The 19,677-nt window shown below is 40.7% G+C and overlaps 1 protein-coding gene across 1 annotated transcript in view; it reads right to left on the reverse strand.

Moving 5' to 3' along the window:
* The window catches only part of LOC117512209 (plexin-A1-like), a 1,069,160-nt gene that overhangs the window by 937,272 nt on the left and 112,211 nt on the right, over window positions 1–19,677 (reverse strand). The window contains 1 exon segment of the mRNA XM_034172199.1: window positions 189–1,571. Within this exon segment, the coding sequence (XP_034028090.1) occupies window positions 189–1,346 (1,158 nt within the window). The 5' untranslated portion in view covers window positions 1,347–1,571.

Genomic DNA, 19,677 nt, shown 5'->3' on the forward strand with positions numbered 1-19,677 from the left:
TAATGTATACATTTTGTGCTGCTGAATCACGACTTGCTGTGACACTGGGTTGGATTCAACACCATCTGACAATTTTGATTTAAAATAAGATTCTAGGGAAGATCCTTGCCACAGCTACCAATTGCCACAAAATTCTAATCACAACACACACACAAAAACAGCTGACATCTGCCAACTCAAACACTTACTGAGTTGATGCAGGCGAGCTCCTTGTTGAGAAGCCAGGGGAGAGAGAGTTTCCCCTCTCCTCTGTAGCATGACTGAATCCTCTCTTTAATCTTCTCCTTTATCTTTCTCATTGTGAACAGACACAGAGCTGACTCCTTGGGTGGCTTGGATCTGTTCTTCTGACCCTGAGCAAATACAGTAAACAGAACCTCCTCACGGTCTTGAATACCAAGTGACCGTGCCAAACGGGCCCCTGGCCGGGCCAAGTATGCATCCTGAACCAAGCGATACTCCACTCCATCCTTGGTGCAGCCAATGGGGAACTCAACATATGAGTAGAACTTGGGATCATCAACACATAAGCGAACAATTTTAGAAGTGAAGAATTGTTCACTGCTTGCATCTGGTGAGGTGAGTTGTGTATCCAGCTGTAATGTCAAATAATACACAAACTGCTCATTGTTGAAGCCGTAGATATAGTAGATGTCAAAAGCTGGGAACTTAGACAAGGTGTCTGAGGGGATCTTAAGTTGTGAAGAAACAAATTCATCCTGGTAGACAAAGCTGAACATGTCAGCGTTCTCCTCATTGGACATTAACTTGCGGCTAGACAGTGTCGGAAAATACTCTGATTTCCCATCAATGGGTGTGCCAACGAAAAGCTTCCCTCCGCCTCCAAACAGATCAGGAGAAATGACAACACCTGACATAGTGCCTGCTTCAGCCACACTGGATAGGTAATGCTCTTTACGATGATGAGGCTCGCCAAGTTTGAACAAATCATCCAGACGCAGGAACTGACATATTCCCTGGGAAGTGCTCCCACAGGCAATTAATCGGTTGTGGGCAGCATCAAGAAGTAGGAGTTTGTTGACATTGGATGTCTGCACCAGCTCATGTGGGCAAGACTGTACACCAGGTGGAGGATAACAGCGTGGGTTATCTGTGACAGGGCCGGTTACATGGCTTCTTAACTTGGTGAGGTTGCTGGAAAGCTTGTAGATCCAGTTAACTGCTCCAAGGTAGACCTCACCAGTTTTGTTATGGACCACCAAATGTGTGAGGCCTCCTTCTGGTGGGTGGAAGGAGAGGAGGGACGAGGAAGACATAGAGGTGGAGGACACAGAGAAGAACAGGATAGAGAGGAAAAGAAGGGGTGGGTGGAAGTGGGAACACATAGCGGTGAGGGGAAGTGAGATCTAGGGCTCGAGGGCTTCGGTGTGTGTGTTTTCCACTGTGTAATCCTCTCGTTGACCAGTCAAAGCCTCATAAATCAGTGGACTATGACAGTGAAAAAGACTGCAAAAAAGTGTCTGAGCAATTAACTCCTCTTGCGTTTCCTTTTTCTTCCAGTGTGACTTAGAGTATCAACCCCTGTTCTTCAACTTCATTTGCCATCAGCCCTGAGAAAGAGAAATAAAGAAAAATCTTAGCAAACGTGTCAATATAGTCACAAGAAAATATTCAGCACTTTCACAGAACTGGCAAAAAATACTTTTTTGTGTAAAAATAATGAGACATGAAACATTTCCCCTCGATATCAGACTTTAGGCCAGAACACACAAGACCAAAAAAAACAAACAAACAAACAAGCGCATCATCAGCTTTGCTTTATTGACTTCCTGACTCTGGGTCTGGACCACTGTGTGGCGAGCATTTTTTAAAAGAAGACAGGGCCAGACATTGGTCCTTTGTGTATCGATTGTCTGCAAGTATTAAAGGTTCCAGCAAATAAAAGACACACATAAACACAAAAAAAATACATCTGTAGCCATCCACAGCAATGTGCCCTGTGACACAATGTAGTATGCATTGCTGAAAATATGCACATAGATACAACACACATGCATTGAAAGAAAACATACATATGCACAACATATATGCAACAGAGTGAAATCAGTTCAACGCCCATAAATTGCAAAACAACACTGCAGGGTGACTCGTATGATAAATTTACTACAGCACAATACAACAGAGCATTATAGCCACAGTGCTTCTAAGCATGAGAGAGAGAAGTGGTCCAATAAAAGGAGAGGGAGAGAAAGAAAGAAGTCAATGCTCTTTGGCTCCATAACAATTCAATAAGAATGAGGAAGAGATGAAGAAAATATTGCAATAAGTGTAAACTGGAAGAAAACAGTGAAAAAGAAGTGGAAATAGACTATCAATCTATTTTCCATTCCAAACACCTATATTCAAGTGTACGTATCTCACTCTGGGTCACAGAAGGTTAATTATTCTAGATTAGACCAAGTTATATAAGGTCACATAAGTGCAAAAATGGTATGGCTGCTGCACAAGCTGCCATTTATTAGCATTATAATCATCATCAGGGATATGGAGCTAAATCCAGGCCAAAAGTTTTGTAATCTGAAAGTAAAAAAAAGATTGAAAAAATAAATTTTGAAACTGAAAATTCAATGTTTGTTCTTGGATTTTATAATCATTTAAAAAGTATTATCAAAATAAAAATAAGTGTTAGATATATATTTTTCAGTTTAAATAAATTTTTGATTCAGCTCTGTAATTATTTTGATCAAATAATTCATTTTCATTCATATTTCTTTCTTCACCTTCAGATCTTTTTTCACTTTCAGATCTTATTTTTTCAGTTTCAAAATTGTGGCCCTGTTCTGGTGTGGGAGGGCGTGGCTTCGATTGAGAGGGGCGTGGAATTGTGAGTGACAGGAGAGCAAGCAGTCCTCACATGATGTTGCTTTCAGGAAACGTGGGTACTTTGATAGATAATGACTCTGCTCCCGTCTCCATATTGGATTACTACGCGGCTGGCGCGTAAAAGAAAACAGAGCGAATGAATGCTTATTATGAGGCTTTAAACCCTTGAGATAAAGCTGTTTATTGTGATCGATGTGTAGCAGTTGGTTCAGTGGATCCGTATGGTGTACCAGATAGTGAATTTAATGACGATGTAACAAAGTGGCCGGCAACTTCACAGCGTAAACTTAATATGACCAGAACCAAGCAGACCGCCCGTAAATCCAAATCCAAAGCCGCACGGAAGAGCGCTCCAGCTACCGGTGGTGTGAAGAAGCCTCGACGTTACAGGCCCGGCACTGAGGCACTGAGAGAGATCCACCACTACCAGAAATCCACCGAGCTGCTGATCCACGAGCTGCTGACCAGGTCAGCCTCGCCGGCCTCCTGCAGAGCATCACAGTGGAGCTCTGAAAGCAGAGGACGGTCTTGAAGTGCTGAGCGATTTCTCTCACAAGGCGCTGGAAGGCCAGCTTGTGGATCAGCAGCTCGGTGGATTTCTGGTAGCAGTGGAGTGCCACAGTGCTGGGCCTGTAAAGGTGAGGCTTCTTCACACCGCCGGTAGCCGGAGCGCTCTTCCAGTCAGCTTTGGATTTGGATTTACCGGCGGTTCTGTCCATATTAAAGCTTCCTTCAGATCTGCTGAGCCAGGTCTCTCTGTGTGTCACTTAGAAACTTGTTAACACTCCACTGCTTGATGGACAATAACTGATGGACAATAAAAATGAGCGACCTGCCTCGTTTTTATGCGGCGATGCTGCACTGTGTTCATGGTCTTGTGTGGATTTGGGACACATTGGTTTTTTAGGAATAGGTGTAAAAGTTTACAATCTTGCATATTATCCAGTTTTTAAACATCAAAAATGACCAAGAGTGGTCTAGAATTACTTGTAATTGACATCGTTGTCCTTAGCAATACTTTATTTACAGGTATCAAGACAATACAGTGGAGAGAAAGTGTTAAGTCATTATCTATCAAAGTACCCACATTTCCTGAAAGCAACATCATCTGAGGACTGATTGCTTTCCTGTCACTCACAATTCCACGCCCCTCTCAATCGAAGCCATGCCCTCCCACGCCAGAACGGGGCCAAAATTTTGAAACTGAGAAAATAAGATCTGAAAGTGAAAAAAAAAGATCTGAAGGTGAAAAAAAGAAATATGAATGAAAAGAAATTATTGATGAAAATTACAGAGCTGAATCAAAAATTTATTTAAACTGAAAAATATATATCTTACACTTATTTTTATTTTGATAATACTTTTTAAATTATTATAAAATTCAAGAACAAACATTGAATTTTCAGTTTCAAAATTTATTTTTTTCAATCTTTTTTTATTTTCAGATTAAAAAACGTTTGGCCTGGATTTAGCTCCATACAGGGACACACATAAGACAGCCCACTGGAAACTTTCTTTTTTATTTTCTTTATTTAGCATTAAATTGCAGCCTATGTATTCACAAGTTAAGTAAAAAAACAAAAATTCTTATTCTTCCTTCCCCTTTCACCATGAATAGCAAATTGGGGTGTGGTTTGAAGAATCACAGTAACTCCTTGATCCATCTTTTGTCAATCTTGAACAAACTTGGTGTATGCAGTAGTCTTGGCCATCATCGGCACCATTTTTTTAAATCAGGGTGAAATTTTTGAGCTTTTCAAAAATTTCATCCCAATTCACCAAATCAGTGCCAATGATGCCGATTCACTGAAGGCTGCGTTCTGAGCCCTCTACTGTACACCCTGTACACCTATTACTGCTCTCCAACCCACCCAACCACACGCATTATAAAATATGCAGATGATACCACAGTGGTTGGACTCCTCTGCGACAGGGATGAGACAGTGTACAGTGCTGAGGTGGAGGAACTGTCTCTCTGTTGCTCAGAGAACAACCTGACCATGAATGTTCATAAGACAAAACTCATGATAGACTTCAGGATGAAGAGACAGGACCACCACCAGGACACTTAAATTTTCTGATGCTTCAGCACACTCTAAAACATGCTTCATGGGGTTGTTTTATATAATTCATGGAGTTACTTTGTATAATTTAAATTGGATTATTTTCACGCACACACACAAAAAATATTTTACATATTCGCATTTTAGTAAATTGATAACTTACAAGATGGTGATACAAAATTGTTAGTTTAAAAAAACAGCTAGACATAAACATTAAAACTTCACAAAAATGAAACAACTGCATGGACCAGGGGTAGGCAACCTGTTCCAGAAAGAGCCATGAGGGTGCAGGTTTTCTTTGCAGCCACTGACTCCACCAGGTGATTTCACTGATTAACTGATTCCATCTGCTCAAAGTGATATTAATCAGTAAAATCACCTGGTGGAGTCAGTGGCTGCAAAGAAAACCTGCACCCTCATGGCTCTTTTTGGAACAGGTTGCCTACCCCTGGCATGGACATTTCAAACTAGGACTGAACTCAAATAAAGAAAACAGAATACCTTAAATAAAATAATTTGACTACTTAAGAACACTAAAACCTTTTAATTAAATTGGTTCATAATGTGCCTTGTAGATGACAAAGTAAATCAAGCGTACAAAACTACTTTATTTATGCTGCGTTTACACATAACGACGACAAGTTATGAATGCCACGAAGTACACATTCTTGGCTGCTGATCACGAATGTGATGATTCGGGACAGAGGCGTCAGGTGTCCTCAGGAACTGCTGCAACCTGTTACCACACGTTATGATTAATGGCACATGTTGCTGGAGAATTATCAGGAACCATTACGCACGGTCAAGAATAGTGTTCTGTGTTGTTGCGCGCTATTGCGCGTAACAGCGCATCGTTAAGTTCTGTCACGTTGTGAACGAGGTGAATTGTGTCCACACACACACCCATATTCATCCAACCCAATTCAGATCACTTCAGTTTTTCAGAAGAACTTTGTGACTGCATGCGTAGTTGGGCTCTGTGCCATGGAGTGGCGCAGAGAGGAGGAGGAGGACAGAGCCAGATGTGTGGCTTCATGCGGCTCTCGTCTCGCCCATTTTCCCAAACATCAGGCACATGCAGCAGGTGGAACACCTGCAGGAGCGCGCTGAAGAGCACTGAAATTAGACTTTTAGCCGAGTTGGTGTCAGCAATCAAACTGAATGTTGTGCAGCAGGGTTTAACTGTGTGCGCGCTTCTTCCTCCGCCGAACTGGAGGAAGTGCAGAGATGTCTGGCTGCACGTGAGTCTCCTCTCGCTCCTCTGGTTGCTCAGACTCGTTCTCCCGCTCATCGGTTACAACAGCAGGTGGAAAACCTGCAGAAGCATCCTGAGGAGCTTCAGCAGGAACTGTGGGACGACATTTGGAGCCGAGTTTAATTGTGCACACGTGACAGAAAACTGATTTGTCGTGGTGCGCAGTGAAATGTGACGCCGCATTACAAGTCGTGTCAAAACTTGACAGTTTCCGTGTCACTTCGTAATAACGTGTGACAGTTTGGGCTCCAAGAACCATCACAGGAACCACTACGAACATTGTCACATTCTATTAAGGATCAATACTCATCAAGACGGATCAATATGCTCAGTTGCGACCTCCACGATGTGAGATGAAATGAGGGTGGTGTGTGACATTCGTGGAGGATTTTTTGACAGGCAAAAACATGCTACACGAATATCAAGAATATCATGCACCAACATGCACTATTAAGAAACATATTTAGATGCGTTAAGTCACATTAAGAATGTTAGGAATGTGTCACGAATGACAGAAAAATGACATTCGTAATGCGTCTTGGTTATGTGTAAACGCACCTTAAATGCCTTACTAAATGTGAGTTACTCTGACTATAAACATCTCATGGCATTTAGTCAGCAATGGCTGAGATGAATTGCTTAAAAACACCCATGCAAATTATTAACTTTATTTTTTATTTATTTATTTTTTTTAAGTTGAGGCAGTGTATTCCTTATTAGAGTGCACCAGCCATCATGTTGACTTATTCTCTCATTTCTGCCCCTTGTATCCGTAAACTTGTTCTTTTGGTAATTAACCAAAGACCAATGCAATAAATATGCACATTAAAATTAATTTATAAACAAAATACATTGTGTACACCTATGTAGTTGGGCACAGTGAAGTTACTGAAGAAACTGAGGAATTCTAGTCTTGTTTTTTTTTTTTTAAACATGCTTGTGATTTCACTAATTGGTAAGTGATAATTTAACAAAAAATAAATAAACAAATGTATTTTTCTATGAAATCTAGGGTTTGCTTCTTTTTAACCAATGAGCAAACCCTCAGGACTATGGCAGGATTTCTTTAATAATGAGCACATCATTTAAGTGTAGCTTTTGCATTTCTGAGCACCTCACATTTTTTCCCAAAAATACACCTCACAATTCCAGCCCCCCTCCCCCCCCCAAAAAAAAAACACGAAACTTGAATCTGTACATTACAACAGTGTCAGCTGTCATATTGTGTTATGTGACCCTTAACTGGAGTAAACGGGTATAGAAAATGGATGGATGGATGTAACATGGAGCAACTTGCTTATATGGCTTATTAGTAAGTTGGTTAATACTACTGCTAAACACAAAGAACAACGAAAATAGGGTTTGACTTGTCTCTTACTTCTGCTTTTACCCCATTCCTTTCATTACATTTCCGTTCCTTCGCTCTCTCTCTCTCTCTCTCTCTCTCACACACACACACACACACACACACACACACACACACACACACACACACACACACACATCGATTCCCATCAATAGTGTCTTTCATCTCCTGCCTGACCATGATTACAGTGGACCAGATGACAACACTTTTGTCCGTCTCATCCAGACAGTGTTGCCATTGTAAGCGTCTTAGACACATACCATATGCAACCGCACAAACTGTGAACATAACACACATACAGTGTGCAGTTGAAAGGGTGGGTTATTTTTTTTTCTTGAGTCTCACAGATCCCGAAGGCTTCATTACAATTCAGCTCTCATTCACGGTGACCACACAATGAAGTTGCCTACACACAAAATGTATTAAAATAATAAGAATGACATCAAATTCGGATCCCATAACCTTCTTGCTGTGAGGTAACAGTGCCAACCACGAAGCCACCACCAAAACTTAATGTTCAGCAAAACAATTCAATTCAGTTTATTTATACGGCAGTAAATTACAAGTTACCTTATAGCACTACACCATATCAGCTTCTTGAAAAGTTACATTGGTAACACTGGGAAAGAAGAACTCAAGCCAACAGCACTCAGTGGGGTGACCATCTACTACGATCAGTCTAAAAAAAAGTACAACATAAGATTGACCAAACCATGCAATGACAGAAATGTTGCTGTTACACAACCATATACTGTATAATCCAGTACTCACAATGATGGGATACTTATTAAACAACTACAAGGTGCAGACAAAAATTCCACATAATCAACTGCGTTAATAAGTCAGTGTTTTATTGATGCCAGATCAGTCACTGTGGCAGGGGTATTCCCACAGATTACCCCTATCAAGATGTATCACCAGCTTCTCCCTAAAATGCATCATCATTCAGCAAAGTGATGACCTGGGTTAAAAAGTTTCAATACACCTGGTACAGTGGTAAACATATGCACACAGGGTCAGAGGGACTCACGCAAGAGATAACCATGACTTCATCACACCTATTTGAAATACTAAATTTGTTCAGCAGTTGAGGTAGACACCTCCCCCCCCACCCCAATAGCTTTTAATTACACTATAGTTTCCAAAAAGTGATAGTTAAGGACTGTCAGATGCATTATATATTACACTGAACAACTTCACAAAGTTTTAAAACATGGTTTTGTGTGTTTTTAGTACTCACCAATACTACTAGTACACTGGAGACATATTTAAAAATATAACAATACACAAAAATTCAGTGTATTAAAGTGATGTTAAATAATATTAACTAGTCAGTCTTTTGAAAAAGCCTAATTTTTCAGATCATTAACAAAAGCACTCATTATCGTTTGTGAAGTAGCAACACTTGACTACTCTAAATTGAATGTATGTGGGTATGTGATTCAGGTTTATCCCCAATCACTATAATGTTGTTAACATACAGTATCTCCTGCACACACAGCCATAGGCATTAACCAGACAGTAAGGCAAATTCATATGATTGTCTGTGTCTCTGTCCATGCCTGTCAGTGCAGATCCTGATTATATTACTACTACACAATGACATGTCTAAACACATCAACACTGCATATGTAATACAGTTGTAGCTGATCAACTGTATAAACTACAGGCAGAGTCTACATATTGATATTTATATGCTATCCAGTTTGATTCTTGTTTTGAATAATTAAAAAAGGTTTGTTAAATTACCTTGAACTAACCACTTTTATCCACTAACCACTGACTACATTTTTGTAGTCAAGACAGGACAATTTTAGGAATAGTGAGCCCAGGGTGGAGGCAGTGAGCCCAGAGTGAGCAGCAGTGAGCCCAGAGCAAGCAGCAGAGCAGACGGTTGGCATTTGTGCAGACGGTCATACCGTTCGCTACAGCCTGCGGCCGTGTTCGGAGTCTGCAGGCCAGGTCGATGTTTCCATCCAGGCTCACCGCTCGTCGGAGGTCGTCAACAGCACATGACTCATTGGAGGCTGCAAGCCGAGCCTGTGACCTGCCAGAGGCCACAAGCCGAGCCCACGACTCGCCAGAGGCCGTAAACTGGACCCGCTGCAGCATCGGAGGCCGCCACCAGCATCACCAGTCAGTCTGTCATTCCTGCAGGGAAGCTAGGACAACACAGGCTAAGCTAAGCCAGCTTAGCCTCTCCCGAGCTTGTGTGAGGCCCCAGCAGGACTGCAGCTCGATGGAGGCTGCACCAGCCTGCAGCTCGTGGGAGGCCCCAGCCAGGACTGCGACTCACTGGTGGACACCAACGGCCCCTCGGCCCACTGGAGGCTCCACCCAGGCCTGTGGCTCATTACAGCTTGTCAAAGGCTGCCACTAGCATCAGCAGTCAGCCTGACGTCCCCGCAAGGAAGCTGGGATGTTGCAGGCTAAGCTAAGCTAAGCTAGCCTGGTTTTGGTAAGCTAGCTTTCAGTGTTTGGGTACGGCAGTAGTGTGATTTGTTTTTTTATCAAGACCTACTATGTCCCGAAAACAGCATGGCCTATACAACTTTTCAAAAAGACATGGAGGAATTAAAAGAGTCTATGAACATGTCCAAGGAAATGATAAGAGATAAGATAAGATAAGAAAAGCCTTTATTCATCCCTCAATGGGGAAATTTCAGTGTCACATGGCAGCATAGAACAGTAGGAATAGAAGGGCATGCAATAAAACAGACAAGTATCTCTTAAAAAAAAACAAGAACTAAAAAAAGCACTGAGTGCTGGGTAATGATAAGGCTACCATTGTTTAGTTCAATGCTGCACTGCCGGGATGATATACACTGTCGGGATGTAAAAGTGATCAGATAAGTGACTTCAACGTGAAATGTACGATAAGTTACTCTGATATTTACAATATGGACAGGTTAAAATATAGTAGGTAAAGTGACTTAAGTTTGCACCATAAGTTAAATTATTGCACCTAATAAATACAGCAGGTAATGACATGATTATTGTCCTGGTTGCTATGGTTACCACAGTACTAGCATTGTTCATTGTACAGTCTGACAGCAGCCGGGAGAAACGATCTGCAGAATCTCTCCCTCACACAGCGAGGGTGGATGAGTCTGTCACTGAAACTGCTCTCCAGAGCAGACAGAACGTCCTGCAGGGGGTGACACTCGTGGTCCAGCATAGATGTAAGTTTAGCCAGGACCCTCCTGTCCCCCACCTCCTGCACAGAGTCCAGAGGACAGCCCAGGACAGAGCAGGATTTCCTGATGATCTTATCCAGTCTTTTCCTGTCCCTCTCTGTGATGCTGCTGCTCCAGCAGACCACACCGTACAGGATGGCTGAAGCCACCACAGTCATAGAAGGTCCTCAGGAGTGGCCCCCTCACTCCAAAAGACCTCAGCCTCCTCAGGAGGTAGAGGCGGCTCTGACCCTTCCTGTAAAGTGCGTCCGTGTTGTGAGTCCAGTCCAGTTTGTTGTTCAGATGAACACCCAGGTACTTATAAGAGTCCACTCTGTCAATGTCCCTTCCCAGGATGTTCACTGGGGGAGTGTAGTGGGGCAGTGTCTGAAGACCACCATCTCCTTGGTCTTCCCCGCATTGATGAGGAGGTGGTTCCTCTGACACCAGTCCACAAATTCCTGAGTTAGTCCTCTGTACTCCGCGTCATCATCGTCCATAATGAGTCCAATGAGGGCGGAGTTGTCGGAGAACTTCTGCAGGACACAGCTGTCCGTGTTGTGTCTGAAATCTGCAGTGTAAAGAGTGAGTGAAGAGGAAGGGTGCGAGGACCATCCCCTGGGGGGCCCCACACTGCAGGTCAGGAGGTCAGACACGCAGTTCTTGGTCCTCACAAACTGGGGCTGGTTTGTGAGGTAGTCCAGGACCCACTCAGCCAGATCCTCGTCCACTCCTGCAATCACCAGCTTGTCCCTCAGGAGCTGCGGCTGGATGGTGTTGAAAGCATTGGAGAAGTCAAAGAAAAGAATCCTCACAGTGCTGCCGGGCCTCTCCAGGTGGGACAGCGAGTGGTGCAGCAGGGAGATGATGGCATCCTCCACTCTGATGCCGGGCTGGTAAGCAAACTGCTGTGGGTCCATAGCAGAGCTCACCGTGGAGCGGAGGTAACACAGGACGAGGCACTCTAGGGTCTTCATCAGGTGGGATTAAGTGCCACTGGCCTGAAGCTGTTGAGGTCCTTGGCGTGCGGTGTTTTGGGTACTGGGACCACACATGACGTTTTCCAGAGGTGTGGCACCGTCCTCAGCTTCAGGCTCAGGTTGAAGACCTGCTCCATGACCCCACATAGCTCATCTGCGCAGGATTTGAGGAGCCTCGGTCTAATCTTGTCTGGGCCTGCTGCCTTTTTGCTCTTTATTCTCTTCAGCTGACTCCTGACCTGATCTGCCGTGAAGAGTAGAGAGCAGGTGGGGGGGAAGATAGGGGTGGAGGAGGAGGTCTGGCTGGTGCCAGGATGTGTACTGGGAATGAAGCAGTCTGTGGCAGCGATGTGAGCGGACGTGTAAGGAGGGGGAGGGGGGATACTGGGCAGAGGCACAGAAGACAGAGCAGGGGGATGAGGAGGAGGGGTTGTGTCGAATCTCAGGAAGTGCTTGTTGAGGTCGTTTGCCCATTGATGGTCACCTTCCGCCTGTTTGGGAGGGTGTTTGAACCCAGAGATGGTCTTCAAGCTGCTCCACACCCCCCGGATGTTCTGGTGTTGGAGTTGCTCCTCCAACTTCCTCTTGTAGATGGTCTTAGCCTTGGGAATTTCCCTCCTCAGTTCTCTCTGTATGTTCTTCAGGGCCTCTCGGTTCCCTGACTTAAAGGCTCTCTTCTTCTCCTTCAGCAGAGTCTTTATGTCAGGATTAATCCATGGTTTGTTGTTCGAAAAACACAGCACTGTCCGTGTAGGTACAGTGTTTTCAAAGCAAAAGTTGATGTAGTCCGTGATGCATTCTGTCATGGCGTTTATGTCCTCCTTGTGAGGGTCACAGAGTTCGGACCACACAGTTGTGCTGAAACAGTCTCTAAGTGCCGCCTCACTCTCTGCAGACCACTTCTGTACAATCTGAGACTCAGCAGGCTGCCTTCGCACAAGGGGGACATATACTGGTGCCAAATGGATGAGACTGTGGTCTGATCTGCCCAGTGGGGGAAGGGGGGAAGAGGTGTATGCATCCTTCACACTGGCAAAAAATAAGTCCAGTGTTTTATTGTCTGGTGGGACAGGTCACATACTGAGTGTGTGTGGGGAGGACAGAGGCAGGGTTGGAGTGGTTGAAGTCACCAGTGGTGACGAACAGGGCCTGTGGGTGTCTTGACTGCAGATCACTGATGCAATTTAGCAGATGCTCACAAGCGATTTCAGGGTTAGCAGATGGGGCTACATATACAGCTATCACGATAACTTGTAAAAACCCCCGAGGCAGATGATATGGCCTAATGCTAACAGCAAGAAGTTTGATGTGTTTGTTGCACATCTGCATCTTAACAGTACAGTGTTCTGCTTTGGACCTTTTTTCACTCACATAAACTGAAAGTCCTCCTCCTCTCCGCTTCCCACTCTCCTCCGTCCTGTCCAAGTGTAGCAGATGAAAGTTGTCGATGGCTACAGCAGAGTCTGGGATGGTCGGGGTGAGCCAGGTCTCCATGAAAATCATCAGTGCACTGTCTCTGTATTCCCGCTGGTACCGTGTGAGCGCAGTCAGCTCGTCACACTTTCCGGTAATAGATCTTACGTTACCGGTGATCACAGAGGGAAGTGCAGGACGAGGACGATGTTTCTTCTCTTGGATCCTGCGTCCGGCCCAACATCCACGACGAAAACTGCGTAATATGTCCACGGGGATGTTATTTTCTTCTTTGTCCCACGGGAAAAGCTGAGCGGCTCCTCTCAGAGCGATCAGCTTTTCTTTGTGTAGACAATAGGCGCGCGGCATGGGGGGGTGTCCCGACACACATCGTGGCAAAAACAGGTAAAAGTATCCACGAATTTGCAGAAAAATACTGTGTTAGCGTAGCCCTAGCCTTACAGTAAGTGTAACAATAAAATAAAATAAAATAAAATAAAGTTAAAAAGTTGGAAAAAAGTGCGCAAATTCGGAGCTGCGAAGTGACCCAGCTGCAACCACCCGAAACGCTGGAAAAAAAAAAAAAAAAAAAAAAAAAAAAACTTCTTTGATAAAACAAAACCACATCATTACAGAACTTCTGGGAGAAATTAAACAGCTAAAACATCAAAATTTTGAACAGGAACAGAAAATGTTATATCTGGAAAATTGAGTGTCTGATTTGGAACACTACTTGCGAATGAACAAAGTCATCATCTCCTGATTAAAAATTAGACCAAGGAACTTTTCACAAGCTGTTACAGGAGTTAGTTCTGATGACAGTGGACATGAGAAAACAACAGAGGAACAGGTGACTGCATTTCTTCATAGCAAACATATTGTCATTAATAAAGAAAATACTGAAGCATGTCACACTCTGCCGACTCGTGATAAGACTTCCACTCCAGTCATCATCATTCGTTTTGCAAACAGAAGGCACAAAATTGAATTGCTTAAACAGGGAAAGAAGCTGAAAGGCACAAATGTTTATATAAATGAGCACCTTACTAAGACTAATGCAGACATTGCTAGGAAAGCCAGGCTCCTTAGAAAACAGGGTAAAATTCATTCAGTCTGGGTCACAAATTGCAAAGTTTTCATTAAATTAAAGGATGCACCTGAAAATGCTTGAGGTCTGTGTATCAGGAATTTGAGTCAGTCATACTGCTTTGAATGAGGATGTTTCACCAATTGTAAAGGGACAAATATCGGAAAATTCTGTACCATGTTTAGCTTCACATGGTGAAGTTAGACTTTACTTAACTGTGGACTGTGGATTACATTTCTTGTAAGATGGCAACTGAGTTTTCAAAATTCACTCCTGCACAGGAGCTCAAGTTAAAATTTTTTGATGACACCGAACACAGATTTCATAACATTGAAAATAATATTGATCCGGATTCTTTCTTTCTTGAAAATAGAAATCATCATTGTAATTATTGTACTGAGGAACAATAAAGGCAATATTCATTCACAAATGGGGCATTTTCTATTATGCATTTTAATAGTAGAAGCCTTCCTATGAACTTTTCCAAAATCCAGGACTGTTTGAAAATTGCTAGCAAATATTTTTCAGTTATTGCAGTTACTGAGATGTGGTTAAGAGACGAGTAAGTTGATTCTGTCCAGCTGGAGGGTTATGATTTTTTTGGGGCAAATAAGCGGGTTGGTGGTGTGGCTCTTTATGTCAGATCTAATCACTAGTGTGAAATCTTTCCGAATATGTCATTTTCATTGGACGGTGTTATGGAATGTGTCACTGTGGAGATTATTTGTGAAAAATCAAAAAACATAATTATAAATTGTATTTACAGAGTTCCCGAATTGAATGTTAACATTTTTGTGGAGAAAATGACTGAAATGTACAGCTCAATTAAAAACAATAAGCTTTTATTTGTTTGTGGAAACTTTAGCATAGATTTTCTAAACCCATATGGCCATATACAAATAGCGTAATTTTTACATTCTTTGTTCTGTATGGGATTATTTCCAGCTATAACACACCCAACCAGGATTACGACGAATCCATTGATGCTTATTGACAACATATTGACAAATGTTATTATTTGGAATTTAATGGGTGGATTACATATTAGTTATCCCTTGCCAATTTTTGTTGTTTACAATTCATTAGTTGATAAAGTTGATCACACTGACACTCCAAATTTCAAAAGAAAAATAACTAAACAATCTATGGCTAATCTTAGAACAGAGTTATCACACCAAGACTGGTGTGGCAGCTGTATTGAAGACATTGACCAATCATATGAATCATTTATTTCTATTATCTCCAAGTTGTATGATAAACATTACCCACTTGTATTAAATGCTGGTCACAAGCGAAATACTGACAAACCTTGGCTCACTAAGGGACTGCTGAATACATGTAAAAAGCTTTCTTCTTTTTTTTTTCCTGTATAAGCAATTTTTAAAGCGTAGAACATTTGAGGCTGACAGTAAATACAAGAAATATACAAACAAGTTAACCAACATTGTGCAATCTTGTAAAAGGCAGTATTATAGTAATTTATTGGAAAAAATAAAACAAACATTAGGAGTACTTGGAAGATTTGAAATGAAATCATAAATAAGAGAAGAGGTGTTAACCCCTTAATGTCCGAATTTATATAGCTGTATATAAAAAAATGTTTTGTGTGTGTTTTTGCCTTTAAGTAGATGGTAAATAATGTTGAGATTATTAATTTCACTTTTGCACAAAAAGTAGATAGTAATATTGGGTATTCTGGTAATAACTTTATGTTATAATGTTATAATAATAATGATGGTATGTTGCAAATTTGCGACAACAGGCATACAGGTCAATTTGGTAAGTTGCATATTTGAGTCAGAGATTGTAGCATATATGCAACGATGGGCGTTAAGGGGTTAAAGAATATCATGCCCTTTTTTACACAAGTACTGGTGTGGTTGTTAAGGAAAATAAAGCTATAGCAGATCACTTTAATGATTATTTTGTAAATGTGGATAAAAATTTAGCTGATTCAATTGTATCTTCTGGAGTGTGCTCTTTGGATTACAGTAAGACAATTAATAAAATTCAGGATTCCATTTTCATTAAAGAAACTGATGAATACGAAATAACTGACATTGTTCGTAAACGCAAGGAAAAAAATCAACTCATAGTGATAACTTTGATATGTTTTTGATTAAAAACATTACTGATTATATTGTGTATTTGTAACTTGTCACTAATGACTGGGAAATTTATTTCCAGAATGAAATTAGCTAAAGTGATACCACTGTTTAAAGCTGGTGACAAACATGTCTTTTCAAATTACAGGCCAATCTCACTCCTGCCGCAATTTTCCAAAATTTTGGAAAAGGTATTTTTAAAGAGGTTAAATGATTTCATAAATAAACATCACATATTTAGTGAACAGCTAAAAAAAATCGCACCACTTCACTGGCTGTGATTGATTTTATTGAGCAGATTACAAATGCAATTGTAATCAGTTCTGGGGCCATTGGTGTTTCTTATGTATATTAATTACACTTCGGTTTCCAAGTCCATCAGTTGTATTTTGTTTGCAGATGATACAACAGCATTTTGTAGTGGAGATCACTTGGGACAGACCTTGGACATGATGGAGAAGGAACGAAAGAAGTTTAAACAATGGTTTGATTCAAACAAATTATCACTCCACTTTGGTAAAACAAAGTCATATCATATTTGACTAAATTGAGGTATGGGGAAATCCATATAAAACTAATACTAATCCAATATTTTTGTTGCAAAAGAAAACTATAAGAATTATTTTCAACAAATCATATTGCGAGCCAACAAATCCATTGTTTGCTTGTTTATATATTCTAAAATTCTGGGATTGGCTGACTACATTACAATACAAATTATGTATAAAATAAAAAAAAAAACTGCTGCCGCAACATGTCCAGGTTTAAGCTGAGGAATTCCAGTTATAATTTGAGAGGAATTTTGTTTTTATTTTTTTAAGAAATTGAAGATCCAAACTACTGCAAAGGGTCACTGTTTCTCTGTTAAAGGTTTTAACACCTGGAACAACTGTCCTGACAACATTACAGTACTTGGTACTTTGGTGAGCTTTAGGAGGCATGACAAGAATTATAATATCTCTTGTTATAGTTGAAGACTTGGGTTTATTATTTTTGTTATTGCTTCTTGGATTCTATGTTGTGTGACTGTGTTTGTCTGGTTGTATTCTGAAAAATGTGTTTATGGTTGCATGCTTGTATAAATGTGTGCATATATTTCTTACTTTTAGTATAAGGGGTGGGAATTTATAAGCTTTGCTTCTGCCGTCACCCTTTTGGTCACACGGGATCTTTGTAAAGTTGTTTTGTTATACTTTTTTGTTGTTGTTGTTGTGGAACTGTGTGCCAAATAAATTCATTCATTCACTTTGTTTAAATTTTAATATAATTATCACAGTACGACAAGGGTTCTCAGACATTGAGTATTATACAACACAATTCAATTTCAATTCAATTTTCAATTCATTTTCATTCATATAGCACTGAATCTGCAGTGACGCCACTTTTTCCAGAAGTTTAGAGCAAAATGATGGATTTGATATTGGCTAATAGTTTTTCGTACGCTAGGGTCAGGATTAGGTTTCTTAAGTAATGGTTTAATCACTGCAGATTTGAAACATTTAGGAACAGATCCAGAAGTTAAACAAAGATTAATAATTTCCAGCACAGTCGGCCCAAGAGCGGGCCACACATCCTTAAACAGTTTTGTTGGTATTGGAGCTAATAAACAGGTTGTGCTTTTTGTTGATGTTATGAGTTTCATCAGCATGCCTAGAGAGATACTCTCAAATTCTGTAAATCTAGGCAATACCTCAGTAATGGTGCCAACCTCAATAGCAGGGTGTAGTGGATGGGTTAAGGCATGCTGGGATATGTTCAACCTCATGTCTTCTATTTTCTTCTCAAAATAATCCAGGAAATCTTGTGCTGTAAAAGGAGAGTGAACTACAGGTGGTTGTCCATGAATAAGTGTTGCCACCATGTCGAACAAGAACTTTGAGTTATGCTTGTTTTTGCTGATCAAATCAGAGTAATAGGGCCGCTGTGTAGCTATATGCATGCTTATAGTCTAAGATAGCATCCTGCCTGGGCTTTCTTGTGTGGCTTTGTGTGATTCCTCGCCGTGCTCTGACTTCTTCCAAAAATATACAGTTGATGTGAATTGGTGACTCTAAATTGATGGTAGGTTTGTGTGTGTGTGTGTGTGTGTGTGTGTGTGTGTGTGTGTGTGTGTGTGTGTGGCGGGGGGGGGGGTGGTGTCTGAATGAATTTCTCTGTCTGTATGTGGCTCTGTGATAAACTGGCATCCTGTGCAGGATTTACCCTGCCTCTCTCCTTATGTCAGCTAGGATAGACCCCAGCCCCCTATGATCCTTGATTAGGGCTGCAACAAATCATTATTTGGATCATCGATGAATCTGATGGGGTTTCGACACGATTAATCGATTAATCGGATTAGCGAGAATTTTTTTTTAAAAATGTGCCAGGGAAACATTTTTTCTCTCCTTCCATCACTTTACTTAACAACAACATTATTTGAAAACTTAAAATACTTGAAAATCAACAAATCGTCAAATGTTCCTTGGCCGCTGAAATATAAAATAATAAAGAATAAAACAGTTTATAAGAAAGAACAAAAATAATTATTTCAAATGGCATTGCTTTATCAAAGTGCTGAGTTGCCATAAAACATTGAAACATATAAATGTTATAAAATATATGGTGAAAAAAGAGTTATTTTTGTTGCTGCAAATGAGCAATTAGCATAACCAGTTAACCATAAAACCTAAATCAAAAACTGTAGCCTGACTCATTATATGTGCAACATTCTCTGTATAACTTGTAAACTATGTGGTCATTTCACAATGACACATGTGACTCATGAAAATTCAGTAAGGTATATCTTATATATTATATTACAATTTTAAGGTGGAACTATGCTAGTATATAAAGGTATATCTAAATATCTAAAAAGGAAGAGTAAAATAGGAGAGTAGAAAAAAGTAGAGTAGAGCCACTTAGGTGCCTGGTCTTGAGAACCAGGGATGGTAGTATGGTAGGTAGATGGGAGGATGGTAGGTCATGTCTCTTTCTCTAAAATTGTATTGTAGCATTATTAGTTATTATTACTATTATTATTGTTGCTATTATTATTCATATATAAATAAAAATAAATTAAAAAATATTAGAATTTGTAATACATTTTACTCTTTTACGACAACAAACGCTGAGTCATTAATTATTATACAGAAAACAAATGCACGAACATGCTGAAATGCCAGCAGCTTAATGCTAAATTTAACACTGAAAACACCATAGACATGCTAACGCATTAGCATTGTCGTTAGCATAAAATACATCTATCAACTCTTTCAGAAGACCATAACAGGTCAGTTTAACATAAAAAAAAGGTAAATATTCCTCACAGACATATGCTCTTTAGGGTTTTAGTGGGGAAAAATTAAACTAAATAAAACAAATGAAACCAACGAAGCAGCAGCTCGAAGCA

This window comes from Thalassophryne amazonica, chromosome 6 (genome assembly GCF_902500255.1).
Source record: "Thalassophryne amazonica chromosome 6, fThaAma1.1, whole genome shotgun sequence".
NCBI classification, from domain to species: domain Eukaryota; kingdom Metazoa; phylum Chordata; class Actinopteri; order Batrachoidiformes; family Batrachoididae; genus Thalassophryne; species Thalassophryne amazonica.